Consider the following 19,846-nt stretch of genomic DNA (forward strand, 5'->3'; position numbering starts at 1 on the left):
GCTTTTTTTCTCAAAAAAAAAAAACCCCAAAAGAGGGTTTTTCAAAAAAAAAAAAAAAAAAAAAAAATTTTTTTTTTTTTTTTTTTTTTTTTTTAGTGTCGGTCAGAAATTGCATACAATCATCACTCATGAATGCCTTCAATCCAGGCTGTTAATGATTCATATGAATCTTTGTTAGGGTGGATTGATGATGCAGTAGAAGACTTTAAAAAAAAAAAAAAAACGGAACTGGGTACAAGGGTAGAATTTAATGTAGATTTGTTTCTAATTCACTTACGTTTAAATTGATATATACAAGCTTAGATATATACATGCACACCACTAATATTTAGACAAATTTGCTAAACAAGAAGTCAATTTTTTCCCCCCCAATTCAGTTTTATTTGTATAGTGCCAATTCACAATCTTCCTCAAGGCACTTTATAAAAAGGTAAATTCAGTCCAATCAGAAATTTAAACTCAAGTACCATCGACAAGGTTTTGCATATTTTTTTGTTGAGTATCGACTGCTCTTTACTGTAGTGTTGGAGGCAATTTCAGGCTTCCTCTCAAAAACATCATGCTTAAGTTTTCTAAAGGGTAGAGTTCCAGGTCTTTCAATAAAGAAAGACACATATGTATTCTGCATAGTCATTCCACCCTGGAAGAAAAACAGTTCAAATAATTGAAAACCTAAGTTTTGGCATGCTGCCGATGAGTGTATGTAGACATCTGACCACACTGTACATGTATTAGTAAATTCAGCTAGAATTAGTTAAATTGTGTTATACAATAACTACAACATAATCCCTAACGAATTAAGCAAAGCAGTTTCTTTGCCATTAAAGTACCTCAGTAATATAAAAAAAAAAGAGCAGGAAACACCTTTTTTTAATCCGATATTGAGAGGTTACTTTGTAATTCAGCGCCTACAGCTTTTGTCGTCTCACAGTGAGAAACATTTACCGATCTAACAAATAACTGAATCTATAATTCCTTCACTCTGAATCCACCGTTTTCCATTGTGTGAGGTGAGCCTGCAGCGCAGTACAGATGTGTTCCGCATGCAGCGGCAGAGGAGCTGCATTGAGGCTTTGCAGAGGTCTAGCCCTCTCTTTGTCCAGAGAGCAGTCTCCTTTGACACGTAATACAACCCCTCTGGCAGAGTCTCGCAGTGCAGGTGGCCCCTAGAAGAGATTTCTTATTGGCTAGATTTTCAAACTGGCACAACTCCATTGTTGCTGCTTTTTCTCTGGCCCGTGAGAAATGTCCTGAGGTCAGCATGAGACTGCAAATGCGTGTTTGTCTGCCCCCATAGCAACCAGATGTGAGGCGTGGTGGCCATAGTAACCTTTAATCCTTTGCTCTACTCAGCAGCTGTATGCTGCCATGTGCTTGTTGTCCTATAGCCTATGTTTTAGTTCATTAGTACTGTGTTATGATTTGACTGTAATTAGTTGCATAAATGAACATTGAAATGATGTGACAAGAAAAATCATATTTACTGCAAGTCATAGCAGCAATTAAAAAAAAAAAAGTCTTATAAAAAGTAGGGGAAAAAGTGTTTTATAAAGTCCAAGATCGTAGGCAGTTCTGTGCAGGTGAAGTGAAAGGACAGAGATGTTGAAGTCCCCTTTTAGTCCTCTTGTAGAAGTCAGAGTGCTGACAGAGTGGACAGGAAGCTGGGTGCCTAACACCTTGGACCTATGCCCTTCCTCCCAAGATAGCGCAGAACCGCAAAGTTATAGGTGCTCGACACAGTATAGGTCAGCTACAGAAAAACAAGGAGAAAGGAGGAGATGAAAAGACCCACAAAAACCTGGATATCTACAAACATAAAAACAAAACATGACCGTGCTAATAGCTTTAGCTTGATATAACAGCCTCTGTAATGGAGCATGAAAGTATAATGGCTGCATGGCTGGCTGGAACGCCACCAGGACATTACAGCATTATTATGCTGCCTGTGTCAGCTGACAAAGAGGAACAGAGAGCAATAGTACAAGAGTCATCAGTCATGGAGGCCTGAAATGCCTCGCTGCCTACACTTTGACCGGCACTGTGTCACATGAGCCACAAAATGGTCGTTGTACCCCGAACCGGCCCTCAGCTTCCGCACTCACCAGAGCCAAGAGAGTGATGCCCGCACCAGTGAAGGCCGCAACATACAGGTTATAGGTCATCTGATACTGATAGGAGAAGATCAGAATGATTATTTCCACTTCCTGTCAGGCCAGTGATAAAATGCGTCAGGCACCAGAGCCTTAGTTCTTACCTCTCTGGTTTTGCAAATATTGGACAGGGTCATACCACAAGCTTTTCCCGGTACTGCATTCCATGGCAAGAGCCCTGAGGGGAAAAAACAACTTAGCTCTAATCTAATTTCATGAATACAAGCTTAACTTTTAATGCGTTATTGTACTGTTCTCATCGTCTAATACACTTTAAAACCTCATAACTCTTTTGGAAGACAACATTTTGACAAACAGCTGGATATTATTTTAGTAATTTCTTTTAGCTCCAGACTAGTGCACAGTTGATGAGACAGGACCCTCTTGAGACAAACCAGGAGGGACTGATGATTAAAAAAAAAAAAAAAAAAAGATATGGCAAAGAAAATCAGTGCTGATTTTTATCATAACAAAGCCACAAACCACTCAGTGGAGCATTGTGTTGTAAATGTGTTTTTAGCTAGGGCTCTAAAACAATGAACTTGTTGGCCTGTGAGCACTTTAGAGAGGCATTTAGAATCCCTAGAGCATGAATAAATGTTTGCACATGATTTTTGCATCTCAGTTGCTAAAAAGGATTCCTTGGAAATGCTGCACAAACAAATGCGGCATACATAATACTGTAGACTCTTGCCATGTCATCATCAAAAATATTTATGACTTTGGTTATTTACAAGGCAACCACACAAAAAAAAAATATATATATACACACATACTGTATATATGTAGGCTAATGTTATTTAACACAAACACTGAGAAGAGTTGGTCAAGCATCAGAAACGTGTCAAAACAAAACAGGAGGGAACAAAATTTCCAGAGATAACAAAACCTGAAGCCATCAACATGGATTCAGAAACAAGTGTTTGTGCTCAGTTATGCTGATCTATATACATATGTTTGAATTACTAATTTGCATCTGGGAATGAGATCAAACAGAATTTAACTCGGCTCTAGTTCCAAGCCAAAAACCATGGATACTTGCAAACAAGCTCTGTGAATAGGCTAGCTACTATTAGCAATACAAGACAATGGCTAGTGAAGAAATTGAGCAATAGCATTTCTCAGGATTTCGTACTTCTTAACAGTCCAACAATGTCTTCATTCATTGACAGTGCATCTTAGCTATAGTCAAGTTATGGCAGACGTAGGACGACTGAATTTTGAGATTGGGGATGATGAGAAACCAGCAAATTTTACATCTTGAATTTCAGGTTTATGCAAGTTCTCCACCTTTTCTTGTTTAGAAATTTTGACTTCTGAAATTAAAAGCAATGGCAAAGCATATCCCCCCCCCATTTGTTTTTAATTTTAACCCTGTCATGTTATTTAAAAACTAATTTTGGTATACTTCAAAAATTGACTATATCATCCACTGAACATTACTAATCTAGTATCATGCTTTCAATGGCCTAATGAGAGCCTAATCAAATGCTAGCTTGCACAGGGCGTGGTTCCCTGGTATTTTCATTTGGAGGTTGGTGACGGGCAGGATCATGAATAATAAAAAAAAATCTATAAATTCAGTTTCAGTATAAGTTCCCAAAACATTGAGACGGTACCGTATTGCCTTGCATCAACGCAGAGCTGGTTTATACTCGCTGGGGTCTCGGTCAGAACATCAATGGTGCTGCAAGTTGCATCCATGTTGTAGAAGAAGTAGACCGGCAAGGCGGAGAAGGCAAACACCAGCAGCCACAGCACAGCAAGAAGGTACGTCATCACTATGAACTGTAGAGGGACATCATGCATTAAGAAGTAGTTCACAAAATAATGTGCAATGGTTATTTTGAGTCTGCTAAAAATATTCCCATGAACCTAAAGATTTTTAACACCCACACTAGGTCATTTGTGTATCCCTAACCAATCTCCCCGCTCCCTTTTACTAGTCCAACTCGGGGCCGGCTCACCGAGGAGCTGAGGCAGCGACCACACATGGTGCTCCTGAACTCTCCAAAGGTTTGCTTGGCAGCGCTTGTGGTGTAGAAGCCCTCAGCCAGGAGAGCAATGCAGTAGAGGAAGAAAAAGGAGGCCAAACCATAGATGACATACTGGAAATACTGAATACTGAAAGAAAAAAAAAAAAAGGACAGGCAATGAGAAGGCCTATATGTAAAAACTATACAGCAAAAAACTAGAGACTAAATCTTTCGAGAAGAGGCTTACATATAGGCTAGAGTGATGTAGTCCTGAAGGTTACGGGCAAAATACGTTTCAATGAGTCTCTCCGTTTCTGTGAGTGCCTGGTGACCGCAACCGCAGAACAGGGCAATACCGGAGAAGCAGAGCAGAGTGGCGACAAGGGAGCAGTATGGCACCCCGCCCAAACAGCGCATGCAGCAGTCATAGCAACCTATTAGTTAAGAAGACAAGCCCATTTAATCAGCATACATTTACAGCTTTTTAAAAGAAAAAAAAAAAAAAGAAAAAAGTGAACAAAATTGGTCTGGGAGTAAAAATGATTAGAGACATATGTTACACAATCACAGCTCTAGTTGCTACCTTATTGGGTACCTTCCTTCAGTTGTTTACCAAACTAGAGTTGGTAAGCAACAAGCAGCTGTTGACTCATCAAGTGAAATATACAGTGGAAAAAGTTGTGGAAGGCAGAAGCAACCGACTTCCACAACTTGTGAATTAATATTTTTGGCAACATTTATGCAGTCTGAAGAAAACTAAAGTGAGAGAACTTGTCTATTAGCTGCTGGTGTCCACATTTTAATGCAAGATATTTATAAAGATTATTTTTTACATTTTAAATCAAAAGAACTACCTCACAACCATTGCACAAACTTAAAGACAACTTAAAATATTGCTAAAATCAAATCTTTTACAGATGAATATGATTTAATGTCTTTGGTTTAAAATGATATTTTGTTATGAATTTTACATTTTTGAGTAAATCCTTATGGTATTGTGATATTTCTCAGTTTAAGGATTTGGCATAGTGGGAGCTCGTGTCACGTGACAAGCAATATTCACCAATAGTTACTTTTTAGTGAACATTTGCACACAACGCTTTGACTTCGATTAAGTTGCAGCATGAGTTCAGTAACAGCGAGTGTGGCGTCCCCTTATGTGCTGCTCAGATGGCAGCCAAGGGCCAAAGATACAAGGGGAATCCATCTGCTTGGACCCCCCCACCCCCCGACTCCATTCACAACCCTGCAATGAAGAGTGTGAGAAAAGGAGGAGGACAAGGGACTGGAGACACAGCAAGGCAGGGATGGAGAGAGGCTGCTTTTGTGACTGCGGAGACAACAGTCTTTGTCCCACAGCATTGTGGGGGCACAAGGGCCACCAATGTCAAGCAAACAAAGGCCAGAGGCACCTCTTTGCCTTAAACACACACATCCACACACTCAGACTTCCTTCTGAGAAAACACAGAGAGGTTGGGGGCTGGGAGGAAATGATAGAAACTGGAGTGTTGCCAGGGCTGGAGGAGGATGGAAATCTGAACAAACAATGCGAGTTGTGTACATGTGTGGCTTTGCACACAGATGGGCACAATGGGAGCAGGCAGACTGTGGTTGGTACCATTACAGTAAACAAAGATGGAAGAAGGGGCAAAGAGATGGCTCTTTAATTGAATATATTTACACGGCTTTGCTGACTGCCGGGGTGAGAGATCTAGGCCCACAAACGGTGACCTTTGTCATTCAGACATAATAAAACAGAGTAAAAGAAAAAAAGAAAAATTATCACGTCAAGATGTTTAAGGGATATCATCTCTAAAGTCCGCATGTAAATCACGCAGAAGTTCAAACTTCACTCCACAACTCAATCCGGGTGATTTCAGTCGCACCTTGATTTCAATTAGCCAATCAAGAGAGGAGGAGCGGGCAGTAATTCGGCTCGCCTCAGTTCTGCGGATCTGGATGAAAACGCTGGACCGAAAAACTCTGTGTATTTTCGTTCGATAATGTAAAGCTGTGGCCAGTCCTCCATACTAGAAATTGAGAAGGATTGCAATCGAAAGTAGATGCGACAAGGCTCCCTTTAAAGTAGCCCCTGCCATCTCAAGCATGAAATAAATCTCATAATATCAGCGGCGCATCAGGCTGTGATAGCTGCCCTCCAAACTGACAGGAAAAAAAAAAAAAAGACCTTAATAACTTCTGACGCTCCCTCACAAGTCCCCTCTCACATCTACGTGCGATCACACGCAATCAAACCGAGATTTGATTTAAAACAAAACTGAATCTGCTAAGAAAAGGAAGAGTCCGCTGGGTTGGAAGTTTCTTACCCATGTCTGGAAGGAAGCGCTCAGGACTTGTTGACTACGCCGCAGCTGGTCCGCTGATGATGTGCGCCTCTCTCGCCCTCGGCCCCCGTATATCAATCTCTCAACTCGCGTCCTGTCCCCCCCACCCTCCTCACCACCCCCACGACAATGGACAGAGCCAACGATGACTGCAAGTGCAATCTTAAAGAAACAATGTCGCTTTTCAATGAACTTCAGGGCGAGGGATAATGAAGAGGTCAGGGCTCTTATACTTGCAGATATCAAGTAAGGTCATTGTTGATGCCGATTTGCATGAAGGGAGCAACGCGCATCTTATGCAAATCCCGAGGTGGGCGGGGGTTTTGTTCCGAAGGGAAATATTTTATTCCCCCCACACAATTAGTCATCAAAATTCAGGGGATTATTACAAAATGCTGGCCAAGATAATTTACAATACTGTGACTTTCAAAGACAAAGTTTTATGGCGTTAAGCCGATTATTCTTGGACCTTTTGTGCCATATTTTTTCTTTCCACTCAACTTTCCATTAATGTGTACATCCATCAGCTTTGAGTACATCGTTAAAGGAACAACCTTCTTCTTACCTTTCCTACTTGTCCTACTTGAAAATGGTCAAGGCCATGACATAACATTTAGGCATGAAAAAAAAAGTCTTATTAAGTTACTTTCTTTTTCAGAAACTGAATTTTGGGTTTTCCTTAATTGTAAGGCATAACAATCAACATTCACAAAATAAACCCTTGAAATTGCTATGTATATTGTGTAAGGTTCGAGTTATTTATATAAATTAGCTTTTTTTTTATGGCATATCTATTTACCGAAATGAACTTATTCTCCAGGTCAGTTCCATTCTAATGATAAATGAATCACAAACAAGCATTACAAGATCTGGGTGCTGCAGATCATGTAAATAGTGAATAGCACCCTGCCCAGTCATTTCTAAATAATTTGTAAAGCGTGTTTTATTGAGCAAAAAAACAAAAAACAAAACAAAAACAAAAAATGAAGCATTCAGACAATACAGGCTTACTTAAAATGACAGAAAATAACACAGAATTTATTCATATAAATAAGATGGTCATGGTCATGGTTTTGTTGATTATGTATTCTTGGTAAATGAAACATGAAATAAAACTTTCCTGTGGAAGAGTCAGGTGAAGCTCTGCAGACTGAGTGAAACTGTCAGATCCTATCATAACACCATCTGTGAGATACAGTCTGAAACATAAAACCTGCGTATGATATTGCTGCTGGTGAGCTGGATTTGTGTTTTGTTGTTGCCTTCCTAAATGTTTTGTGATGTTCTGGAATGTTCACAAACAGGAAATATGGATAGCCGGAAAGCTACATGTCGGGACAATTGAGACGCAATGAGGGGTCGCCTCACTGATCTCACATAAAATAGAAAAACAACAACAAACAAACCAAAAAATAACTGGAATTTTATTCACACAAGAGTTGTATGATACGATCACAAAATCAGTTTACAACTGAAATGCAGTTTACAACTAATCCGCAGGGCATTTGAGTGAACTGCTGCTCGCAGCCTGCAATTAAATGTTCGTCTTGATGAAAGATAAACTGAAAGGTGAGTGAAAGAAGATTGAGCATGGAGCAGGGCAGCGGGGACACATCACTGTTTTCAGGCAATATGACAGCCTCGACGTTAGAGACTGGTTTTCTGACTCATTCTCTCCCGATGTAGTCCATGGACTAATAGGTCAAATTTCACAAAGGAGAACAAGAATTGGCGTCTTCTCCATCCACTAGATGGCAGACTTTCACCTGCCAACTGCATTTTTTTTAAAGCTGCATTTTTAGCTTCATACAACAAAAATACATAGATATATTTTTAGGTAGGTATTTTTTCTTAAATCATATAAAATAGAATTATGTTAAATCACTTTGTAAGCATATATCTTTATAAAACAACAACAAAACTTTATCTTGTGTTCCTTAATTTCTCTTGTAAAAAGGCTATTTTAATTCAATTCTTAATTTGGTTTTGGAGCTCCTTATTTGATCCCAGTTAATGTAGTTATCTCCACAGTGTGGGCCTTATTAGATTGTTTATTTTTGAAGCAGCTAGCCCAGACATCCTCAGAGATGCAGCTCATGTTATACAAGCCTTGTTCTCCACCAACCAGGTTGTTGTACATTGTGTTTTACAGGCTCCGTCTCCTTGCTTTCCTCCTTCCCACCTCACACAGGCCTATGCACTCAACAACGCACTGCACTGTACAGATTTTAAAGAAGTTAAAACAGTTTCCCCTCCCTCTTTGTTGCAACTGTTTGCTCCCAGATTTGCACACATGTCGCACCCTGGCTCATTCATATTTAATGCAGCACTTAACCTGCTTTAGATCTAATTTGTTCCTCCAAATCTATCCGAATGTGACGCCAGCTGCTGTTTGCAAATACGTCTTTGAGTAGAGTGCGACTTCCCTCTGAGAGCCAGGTATTAAAACAGCACACCTGGTTGGGAGCTGGGCGCAGTACGGTGAGTTTTCTGCCTTTTGGGCGCGATCCAACCGCGTGGGTAAGAACCGGCGTTATCAGGTAACAACTGCAAGGTGGAGAGTTTGAGATGTTTGTGTGCCTCTTCACTCCTGGAGCTAGTCAAGGGTTACTCCTTTATACACTTTCATCACTTCACCTCTGAAGGAACATTAAACCCTTCCACGGATCCTAAAGTGTCTAAATGCGTTAGAATCCCCATCACTCAAAGTCAGGAAGCTGAGACAGACTCAACCAGCTTGTCAATGATTTCTTGGGAAATGTTTGACTTTGTAAATCTACATTATATCTCACCGGCTGTGATACGTGTTATCACTGGGTGGCTTTGCCTGGTACATCATCCATGACTAGTTTAGTCTATAATGTTAAGAGTTTTCAAGGAAAAATGCTCCTCTTATCAGTTCTCTCTCTGGTCACAGTGTGTGGAGTCTTTCTCAGAAACTTGCTGGACTATTCTTCTACTTCTGAATATAGAGTAATTGCAGAAGCATGTAGGGATTTTTTTTTGTGAACTGCATAAAGCCCAAGACAAATACTCTCAAAATGTTTAATTCTCTGGCTGTTTTCATCCTTGAAACTGTGAGTGAGATTACTTGCTGCTTGCTTCAAGCTGCTATTCATCAGAATAATATTTGTCTTTGATCCTGAGTGGAATCTCATTCTCTTCCGTATGTCCCGTCTTTTTCTTTGGAGGGCATTTTCTGTGTTTTAGAAACAAACAAGCTGTTGTAAAAAACAAAACTACGGTTACTACCGCCATGCAGAGCACAAGATAAAAGTATATTGCTTGAACTGATCTGGCAGTCTCCACCTCACAGATTGGAGACATAGAAGAACTTTCAACCCAATCTGATCTCCCAGTCCATGTAGGTGCCCTATCTAGGTGGCACTGATCTGTGCTCTTATTAACCAACAGGTTAATCCAGACAGTGGTGTAAAGTGGAGTTGGTTTCCCGTTGTCTCTTACTACAATGAACAGATTATGCATTCCCATATCTTCCTGTAAAAGCTCTTGTCTTAAGCTAATGTTCCCTGATTTTGAGTCTACCTGGAAGGGGCTGTTCTGCTGAACTGACTTTGGTGCAACAACAGAATATGTGATTTCTGAGTTTACACCAGAGTCTTCATCGATGGCGTAGACCTTTGTTACATTTGTACCCATTGGAGTACCTGGAGAGACCACCAAACATGAATAATTGCTGCTGGGAAGGATCACTTTTGGGTTGTTGTCATTAATGTCCTCTATAAAGATAGTCACCCTGGCACTGGAGGTTAATGCCACTGGACGGCCGTTGTCGCTGACCGCCAGGTAAAGTTCATGACAATCCGTCACCTCCCGGTCCAAGTTGGTGGTGGTGTGCAGCATCCTTTGTACGCTGTCCACAGCAAAAGATGTGTTACTCGGCACAATTTGCAATTCTGTTTTCCCATTCTCTCCTTCATCTGGATCTTCCACTTCTATCATCCCCACCTGAGCAAACGGCGGTGCATTCTCAGGGATGAAAAAGATGAAGTGAGGAGTAGAGAAAACAGGTGCATTGTCATTCCGGTCCAGAACACGAATGATTACAGAGGCCTGGGACTCCAGGGGAGGAACCCCACTATCTCGAGCAAACACAGTGAGTTGGTGCACACTTTTCTGTTCTCTATCCAGAGGAACCAATGCAGATAGTTGACCTGTCACTGAGTCAACTTTAAAGATGGCAGATGTGCGTTTATCTAACCTGTATGTCACCCTGCCGTTGAGTCCACTGTCTGCATCGGTAGCGGATACCTGCAGCAGTGTTAATGCAGGCTCGTTGTTTTCCTCCACTTCCAGCTGGTAGCCAGTCTGGGAGAAATGTGGGGCATTATCATTAACATCCTCCACCATCACCCTGATCTCTCGCTGAGGCGGAGCGATCACAGACCTTTCAGATGAACTCCCTTGCACTACCACAGAAATGTGATATTCACTTTTCATCTCATAGTCTAGGGGCTTTGATGTGGAAAGCAGATATTTGCCGCTCTGTGGGCTCAAAAAGAAAGGCACGTCACCCTCAATGGCAAGAGATGAGTCCTTAAAGCTGCTGTCACCCTCAAGCTCTAAAACAGCTAAGGGAGTGGGGGGTTGGCTCTCTGGTATCACAACAGTCTGGTTGTGATGCTTAGCTATGAACCCGATCTTGATTGTTAGACCTTGGGTAGCCTTGGGGAGGAGGGATACTGTTACCTGAGTCTCTGCTGGTGGGCAGTGAAGGCCGCTGGCTAACACTTTTAACACCAGGTCCTCAGAGCTGTCTATTTCAAGGTCTTGTGTTAGCCTGACGTGACCACTGTGGCTGCTGAGGGTTAAGAGTTTCTTAGCCCTTTCAGAGACCTTAGGACTGAGGGAATAAACAATGGCAGCATTTGGGCCTAAATCTGGGTCTGTAGCAATTACCTGAGTAACAACTGTGTCCTTCTTGGAGTCCCCCGAGATTGTGGCACTGAGTGGGCTGTTAGGACTAAAGCTCGGACAGTTGTCATTAACATCTGTCACTGTGACAAATATAGGGACTGATACACTCAGAGGCTGTTCTCCACAGTCAGTAGCCACCAGCTGCAATTGATACAGGTCCAGAGTCTCTCTGTCCAGAGCCTTTTGTACGACCAGCATGATCAGTGGTCCTTCTTCTTCAACCTTTAAAGTAAAAACTCCTCCAGAGCCTTTGAGTTTGTATTTCAGCTGTCCGTTTGATCCACTATCTCTGTCCCGAGCCTGGTCGTCCAGCATGAGACTGGTCCCTTCGGGGACATCCTCAGAAATATCCAGGGATATTTTGCTATTTTCAAAATACGGTGCATTGTCGTTGATGTCCTCGATGATCACAGAAAACTTCTCCAGCTCCCTAGAGGGCCCAACAATTACAGATTGCAAAATAATGCATTCATCATCTTTTGTCTCCTCAGAGCAGAGGTGCTCACGATCCATCTTTTTCTCAGTAATGTAGAAATTCCCAGTGCTTTTGTTCATCCACAGGTACTCCTCGGTCAGGAGCTGATAAGGAGGTGCAAAGTGTTCACTTAGTGATCCTACCAGAGTATGAGGCTCCAGTTCCTCCTTGATAGAGAACTGGACGGAGCCACAAATGATCTGCTTGGTATGAAGCATGATCAGCAACTTCTGAGTGAAAGAAAAAGAAAATAAGTGTCATTTATTTATTTATTTATTTTCAATTTTTATTTCTCACCCTAATATCCTTTCGTTGAACCTGGAAACATTCCAAGAGACATTTACTCAGGTGGTAACGAAAGCTTTACAACTTCATGGGTGAATAAGCTCTTGAACGACACATCGAAAAGCACAATGATGCCATTGTTTAGTTTACTCTAATCAATTATCCTCACAAGCAAATGGCACAAAAGCAGAGAGCAAATGCCAAAGTTTGATTTGATATAAAGTAATTGGAGTAATTACATAAGTACTCATAAAATCCATGCTCCGGAGACATTCCTGATATGCTTACTTCCACACAAAATCCAGAGATTCTAGTGTTTCCTTTTTAAGACTAAGATTCAATCTGCCGTCCACACAGAAACACTGAGGCAGTAATAAGAACCCAGCAGAAATGATAACCTTTGATTCACTGACCTGCAGAAGTCCAGCCCAGTTCATATTATCAGGAGTCCCATGGCCCATTGCCCTCGCACATGCTACCCAAGTCGCCCGGTAGCAAGTGATCACCGAGCACAGTGGCAGCAATCTAAACCTGCACAGCTGAAGGCATAATTTGTTGATGCTCCTCCTACAACACACTCCCCGTCTGTACGGCTAACTGACAGATCGAATGCAGAGACAAAACAGGTTTACCTGCATGACCTGAAATTATTTTTTTTTTTCCACTCCAGGGCGATGACTGACGATGGTTCTGAACAAACACGGTGCTTAACTACATGGAAATGATTCACTTTTAAATAGTTTCTGTCCCCCGCTTGCCTTTCTGCTTCACAGTAAACACTTAATAAGGTTTTAACAGCCTTTTAATTATTTTTTTCTCCACTTTTTCTGTCTGAGTCTGCTTCTGGCTGAGACTAATTCCTAATCTTGATTTAAAACTCTTTACATCTGAAAATGACTGGTAATGTTTAATACTGCAACATGTATTGATAAGCAATTGTGGAAAAAGTATAATTTTAAGATAAATGTGGCAATAATGTTGTTCTATTTCTTTCTCTCTCTCTCTCTCTCTCTCTCTCTCTCTCTCTCTCTATCTATCTATCTATCTATCTATCTATCTATCTATCTATCTATCTATCTATCTATCTATCTATGGCAACTGTTTTGCATGACTAAATTGATCTAATACTATATCAGGATGTTAGTTTGGAAAAAGTATGAGATAAACAGCTGAAGACTACTTTCGCTCTGGCCTAATGTGAGCTTAAATGATTTAATCTTATCCGCCACTGGAAAATATGAGAGGTAATGAAACTGCATAATATTGCCCTCAGACTTCCTTTGCAAGGCTCGGGGGGCCTCTGTTGACAGAGCAGGGTACTACAGCAGACTGAGACAACTTCTGATATTTGTTAAAATTCACACTGGTAAGTTTTTTTTTTTTTTCTTTTTTCAGAAACTCGGTCACAAAAACACAATCTATATTTTAAAACTGATGCCACCGATACTCTCCACAGATCCCTCTGCGTTAAGTTTATCTGGTAATTAACGGACGAGCTCATTAAGTTGTCAGCGCACGTGCAGCTATAATATTTCTCTTCCACAATGAAAGCATGTCCGGTATGTCTGTTACGTAACGGATTCTTCCTGTCGTTGTCATTCAACTTTCCGCCCACTTTTCCACTTACAGTAAAGTTCTGACTTTTTCCCCCTGCTACTTTATTGGTTCGTCACGTCCTCTAAATGCTGGGCGCCAGTAGAGGGCTGTGAAATAAAACTACATTTTCCTGACAGCTTCAGACTCCAGACTGAGCGGAGAGACGCAGCAGCTTGTGGCGAACTTCACTTTCTGTCATGTCCTCAGATATTACAGGCGGTGAGTCCAATGATACTTTAAAACAATAAGTTTAATTGGTAATTTGTGTTTTAACGATCTCCAATTCTGTATTTATCTTTCACTCTTTATCTAAAATCTTTATTGAAGACATGAAGCGTTAGCGTCACAGTCAGTTAATTTAAATATTAAATTAAAAAGGAATAACTGAAATGGGAATGGCAAAGCATATTTTTACGCCATAAAAGTTAGAAGATATAGGGAACAGCTCTTTCATATAGATATCCTTGGTGTATTAATTTTTGATGCTGTTTATTCTGCCATTATACTTCTCTATAATTGACTTAGAAATAATGTTTGCATACTGCAATGAGTCATTCGCAGAAAGGTTTGGTTTGGGATCTTACGTAAAAAAAAAAAAGAGATAAATATTTCAGTGTCCCTCAGACAGCTGAAATATCTGCATTAGTGTTTTTTAGTGTACAACCAGGACAAAGACATTTCTTATAGTTTTTGTTTAAGCTTAATTTGCACACTGTTCATTTTAAACTAATTTAAACTTTCTTAAAAATTCAGCTCAGAATCTTATTCCTACTCCTTGTGTCAGCTTTGCTGCTCCCAGTCAGTCTTGGAGTTTCCTTTTCTGCAGAGTCTGGGATTGCGTTCCAACTGCTGTCAAATTTTCCACAGACTTGGAGCTGGAGCTGGGCGACGTGCTGCAGGAGTTCCAGGATGTTGTGGAGGAGCTGAAGGCCCCCTCCGAAAGCAAACATCATTCTTACCAGCGCGTCCTGCATGAGGCCAAGAGCCGCATCGAAGACAATGGGGTGGAAGACTCTGACTACAGTAAGTAAAAAAAAAAAAAAAATAAATGGCACTGACGCTAATTGTGCTAACACAATTCCACTGAATTCGGGAAAAGCTATGCGAGAGAATACGCAGAATATGAGGAACACGAAAGATATTTCTGTACAATATTTGCTGTTATGTAACAGTCTGTTGTCTCTGGGGGTATAACTTGGCGATCTTTAATAGCCCAAACAACTACGGCTTGACACATCTAATTTGCATGAAATTATTGGTACAAGAGGAGACATACCCGGCCCTCTTCCAGAAAAGTGGCTGTTTGCCTAATGACAAACTGGAATGAACTCCAATTATGGATAGTGCATCTTCTGTAATCGTTCTTTTTTCCTCTCCATTGTTGCTCATTTGTCGGCGGTTATGAGATGAAAGCGGCGATGTTTTCCTCTGCTCCCATGCGTCGTCATTATTGAAAGTGTGCTGGCCCCGGTAACGTTTCAAAAGGCGCGCTTGCTTTCAAGTGTTCCAGCTGACACATGGGAGTCACTCGCAAACAGGCATTTACCTTCACTTTTGAACATGCTATTATCATTATGTGTAACTCCTGCACTGTCATTGCTACTGATCATTTGCATGGAAATGCCCTTAGTGCTTATTATCTCTTTTCTACTCTTCCTTCTTCCTCTCGCCCTCCCAGGCAGCGGAGCGTCTATGGGAAACAGTTTGAATACGAGCGAGGAGGAGCTCCACCATGCCGGCACGACGCTGAAAGGTACTGCAGGCCTCCTTGTCGTCCCATCTCCATTCAGATTCAGCCATTGTTCTCACGGTGATCACCATTATGTTTTGCTGCTGATCGCTGCAACAAGAACAACGCATGCTCCTCACATTAGGCTCCGAGCTGTTTTGTTTTGAAACAACAAAGGCCCCCCTGCTGTGACTGTGGCTCCTCAGCACCATACTTTGAAACTCTCCTGCAGGGAGTCTGTCTCAGGTGTTTGTGTGTGTGTGTGTGTAAATGAACGACTCCCTGTGTATTCCATTGCAAATACACTCACGTGGTGATGAATCTAAATTGATAAAAAAATAAAAAAATAAAAAAAAAATAAACAATAACTCTCAGACACACACACAAAGCTGACCAAGAGGATATAATTTGCTCATCTTCATGGTTTTATGCACTCTACCTGAGTCCTGAGGGGGTCTATCAAGCTGTTGAGGCTTTGAGACACTGGGAAGTGGCAGTTCATGCATGAACGGTGCCCTGGGCAAACCCCTCCCTCTGCTGGTCCTCACAGAACCGAGCAATCACCCACTCCCACATCAAACCCTGATTTACCTGAATTGTGCTGGTTTTCAGGAAAAAGATAGATAGATAGATAGATAGATAGATAGATAGATAGATAGATAGATAGATAGATAGATAGATAGATAGATAGATAGATAGATAGATAGATAGAACTTCATGGTGGCAGCATTATGCTGCCATGGGGATGTTTTGCAGTTAAATATGTTGGATTTTCAGCTAAAGATTGTAAAATTTCAAGTCAAACAGTCTTACATCATCAAACTCACCCTTTAGCACCAGCTTCAGTGTCATCTGCCACCATGGCAATATTTACTTATAGTGCACACTCCTAAAGATAACTCTTGCTAATTTTGCTTCAAAGCTTTACCCCCAGGCCTTGCTGCCCTGGGCAAAAGGTCTTAATGGTCCATAAAAAGTAGCATATGCACTCATGACCACGTCAGTTTGCACAAAATATGAAGAGGATATCTTTGCTTTGGATTCATTTTTCACTTTGGGAGCGTTGGGCCAAAGGAAATGCCATAAATCTGACACATATTTCCTGACAGAAATGTTCCACTGCTGCCTTTTCCCTCTGTAGTTCCTTGAATTTTTCTTGTTGTTTTTTTTTTTTTTTTTTTTTTTTTCAGCCAAGCTGGGAGACACAGATGAGCTGGAGAGTTTTATCAACATGTTGGACCAGGAACTCGCGGGTATGTGTTTTACTCAATCTCGTCTGTTTGCGTTTTACGTTCAAGCTGAAAAACCAGCAGGCTGCCGTGTGGCTGTGAAGGTGAAGCCACTGACCGGGTTGCATGTTTTGCTACACATTGAAAGAAGGAGAGCTCAGCAGTAGCCCAGCTTGGTTCCCTTCGTCTGTTATCCCCTCCCACCCCCTTCTGTTTATCTCTGAGCACCTTTTATATTTAAATGCCATGTCTGGGGACTGAGGTAGACTATCTGCTTGCGCTTTTGTGTTAATGGCATACTTGACTACATAAGCATCATGATCCTCCTATCAGTTCTAAAGGAATAGTGCATTAGGGGCCCATGAGTGTGTATATTGCCCCTTGCAAGCACACGGGTAAGAAAGAACAAAAACATACATCTGCTGCTGCCGATGATCTCGACACAGGAGAAAATGAATGTTGCAAATTAATTGCAACTCCTGCCGTATCTTCACAAGCCTAACCTATTAGTCAGTGAGTGTTTGCGGCTGTGCATTGATGTATGCCTGTATGCTACTCTTTTTATAAACCGTGCGTTGTTGTCTCTCTCTCCTCCCTCCCTCTCCCCACTCTACAGAGATGTGAACAGAGATACGGGAAGGGCGAGGCACCAAAGAAGAAGAAAGTGAGATCCACGCCAGAGCAGATATGATGGGGCGAACGCTTCGCGCTCTCTCTCTCTCGCCTCTTCAGGGACAGGAGACGGGGGGAAAAAGGTTGACTTCAGAAATTAAAAGGGCACTCGCTTCAATTTTGAAATGCAAGAGCACCCTCAGACGCCCCCCGGCAATCCCGCGTCCGGCCAGCACCGCCACGTCCCCGCAGCATCGGGTCCAAGATGTGTGACATATTCCCCCAAAATAGACAAAGCTTCCATCTGTCTGACATGAAAAATGCTGCCCAGAGTATAGAGAGAATGTTAAAATTCTCATAAGTGCCATGCCAGTAAAAGGCCTTAAATCTTCATTTCCATTTATTTTTAAAAAGCCAGAGCTTTCTCTGGTTTAAAATTACAGATTGCACTTTAGCTTAAAAGCCTATTTGAAATCCAGTGAGTTCAGATCTGCTGTGCGCGTCAGGCTATACTTGTGTGTCAACATTTAAAGTGTACAGTTTTTGTGAATATCGATTTTTTTTTTTTTTTACATATACATTATTGTAACATAAATGTGTTTAGAAATAAAGCTACATTTTGATGGAGCATTTTTTTTGTGTCGTCTGTTTTCCGATTTGAAGCTACGAGCTGAGAAAAATAGTGAGTGAAGTTGTAAGTCATTATAACTTCAGTTCTTGCCTTTCAGACAAGCGAAATGACTGTTGCTGCCTGGTGTCACTACGTTTCCTCTCCCCCTCACCCCATGGCTTCATGTTTGCTTTTCTGGTTTCCTGTAACCTTGTTCTGATTGTGCTGCGAGTTTCGCTTCTGCTGTAACTCCGGAAAACCACAAATGTAGCTCAGACAGGCTACGTTTGACCCCATGTGAGGAGAGCGTGCATCATGAGAAACTACGTTCGTTTTCAATAGCTTCCTGTAATTTGATGTGAGAACTTTTTCTTTTGTGCTTTTGTGCTGGTGCACTTACTTGTTTCAAATAATTTAACAAAATATATCCTACACAGATAGCGTGAATAAATACAAAGAGAAGTTTTCAGATAGTTTAACTTATTAAAATAAAAAAATCTTCATTTTGACACTGCCTAGGACTTTTTGTTTCTTAATTCTCAGGCAGTTCTTTATGGGTTTTCTTGTTTATTTGTTGTTTTGTAGATAATCTCAAGCACCCTCCATTAAATAACCTAGTATAACCTTATATTATCGTGTGCATCCCACCGCCTCTGTGTTTCAAAGTTGGTATGACGTTTTCCTTGAATGTCATTTATGGCTTATTTATCGATTAAAGTTTAGTTTTAGACTCAGCCGTCCAATGAGAAGGAATCTGGAAGTCTTTGTCTTCTTTGTGGTAAACTTCAGTCTGACTTCCTATTTTTTTTTCTTGTGGAACAATGGTTTTCTAGTTGCAAGTCCTCAATAAAAGGAACGTTTTTGCAGTCTCTTTCTGACCGCGCAGGCAAGCACTTTCATATCTACAGTAGCCAGTTCCTGCTGGAGGCCCTGTGATGACATTTTAGGGTTTTTAGATACTTGTGTCACCTTGAAGTCAGTTTTCAGGGTGAAATTGCTTGGATGGCCAGACTGGGGCCCGATGGTAGTTGTTCTGAGTGCCCTCTGAACATGTGCTGCAGCTTCAAATTCTTTGAAAACTTCTTTAAAAATACTTACCAGAATTATAAACGGATTTCTTCTTTCTGAAGACTTCTGATGGCTAAATGTTTAAAGGTTTAAAAAACGGTCAAGCCAATTTACAAATGCTGTTCTAATGGCAAACACCTGACGTGACACATCTGTGCTTCAATTCAGACATTTTAAGAGGCAGTAGATAGTGACGGATCCTAATTTCTTTCTAACCAGAAATTACTCTTTCAATACATTTTTACTGAAACAATAAAAAAAAAGGATTTTTCTTAAATTCAGCATTGTTAAAAAACCATATAAAATATCCATTTGACAAAATAAGCTTGGAGAAAGGGTAGGTCTCTGCCCACAGTCAGCTGAAAGTCTGGCTTGACAAGGAGACTGTGGTTGTGGCTGTGCTTATATTCTGCTGTCATTTCACTTAAGCATACCGCGGGCACAGAGAGTGACATCTGCGTGCAGGTGTTTCCTGCAGTTGTCAAAGAAACCCAAAGGAGTGCAATGGATGCTGCGGTTGTAAAGTGTGATTTTTCACTCGTTACTTGGAATCTCATAATGCAGGATATCCGCGGAGTGTTCCAGCTGTTGGAGGCAAAATTATTTTTAGCCTGCTGAGGGATTGCCACATCTGCTCAGACGATGGCTGAACGACGAACTAAGTCATTAATTTAAAATATCTGGTAAGATGTCTTGTTGTAATTACATAGAATCTGCTTTTGGGGCTAATAAGAAGGAAGGGATGGGCTTTGTGTTGTATGGAAATGAAGACAGTCAATCATGAGAAATGAAATTAAGGGATATGAATGCTTTTATAAAACACTAAATCCCC

At 41.1% G+C, this 19,846-nt stretch overlaps 3 protein-coding genes across 5 annotated transcripts in view; 1 reads left to right on the forward strand and 2 right to left on the reverse strand.

Moving 5' to 3' along the window:
• plp1a (proteolipid protein 1a) overlaps positions 1-6,723 on the reverse strand; it is a 10,664-nt gene extending 3,941 nt beyond the window's left edge. Inside the window, exons 1-7 of one of the 3 annotated variants that reach the window (XM_015061096.1) lie at positions 6,455-6,723; positions 4,374-4,560; positions 4,118-4,274; positions 3,770-3,938; positions 2,255-2,328; positions 2,103-2,168; positions 262-1,166 (exon numbers count right to left, since the gene is read on the reverse strand). In XM_015061096.1, the coding sequence (XP_014916582.1) occupies positions 978-1,166; positions 2,103-2,168; positions 2,255-2,328; positions 3,770-3,938; positions 4,118-4,274; positions 4,374-4,560; positions 6,455-6,458 (846 nt within the window). In that variant the 5' untranslated portion in view covers positions 6,459-6,723 and the 3' untranslated portion in view covers positions 262-977. Of the gene's footprint in view, positions 1-261; positions 1,167-1,529; positions 1,751-2,102; positions 2,169-2,254; positions 2,329-3,769; positions 3,939-4,117; positions 4,275-4,373; positions 4,561-6,454 lie in introns of those variants that run through there. The other 2 variants (XM_015061098.1, XM_015061097.1) reach the window with 2 other exon arrangements.
• Positions 6,724-7,878: 1,155 nt separating this feature from the next.
• Positions 7,879-13,163, reverse strand: pcdh20l (protocadherin 20-like). The gene is made up of 2 exons (XM_015061093.1): positions 12,584-13,163; positions 7,879-12,115 (listed from the first exon to the last, which is right to left on the reverse strand). Exons 1-2 carry the CDS (start codon positions 12,629-12,631, stop codon positions 9,584-9,586), a joined length of 2,580 nt encoding a protein of 859 aa, XP_014916579.1. The 5' UTR covers positions 12,632-13,163; the 3' UTR covers positions 7,879-9,583.
• A 600-nt stretch (positions 13,164-13,763) lies between these two features.
• On the forward strand, positions 13,764-17,964 carry LOC106965180 (regulator of cell cycle RGCC). Its single transcript, XM_015061109.1, has 5 exons — positions 13,764-13,985; positions 14,634-14,789; positions 15,445-15,519; positions 16,686-16,748; positions 17,341-17,964. The coding sequence occupies exons 1-5, from the start codon at positions 13,964-13,966 to the stop codon at positions 17,346-17,348; spliced, it is 324 nt and encodes a 107-aa protein (XP_014916595.1). The 5' UTR covers positions 13,764-13,963; the 3' UTR covers positions 17,349-17,964.
• Positions 17,965-19,846: the final 1,882 nt, after the last annotated feature.

Source organism: Poecilia latipinna, unplaced genomic scaffold, assembly GCF_001443285.1.
Source record: "Poecilia latipinna isolate Pla-1442-1.1 unplaced genomic scaffold, P_latipinna-1.0 Scaffold1777, whole genome shotgun sequence".
NCBI lineage: Eukaryota > Metazoa > Chordata > Actinopteri > Cyprinodontiformes > Poeciliidae > Poecilia > Poecilia latipinna.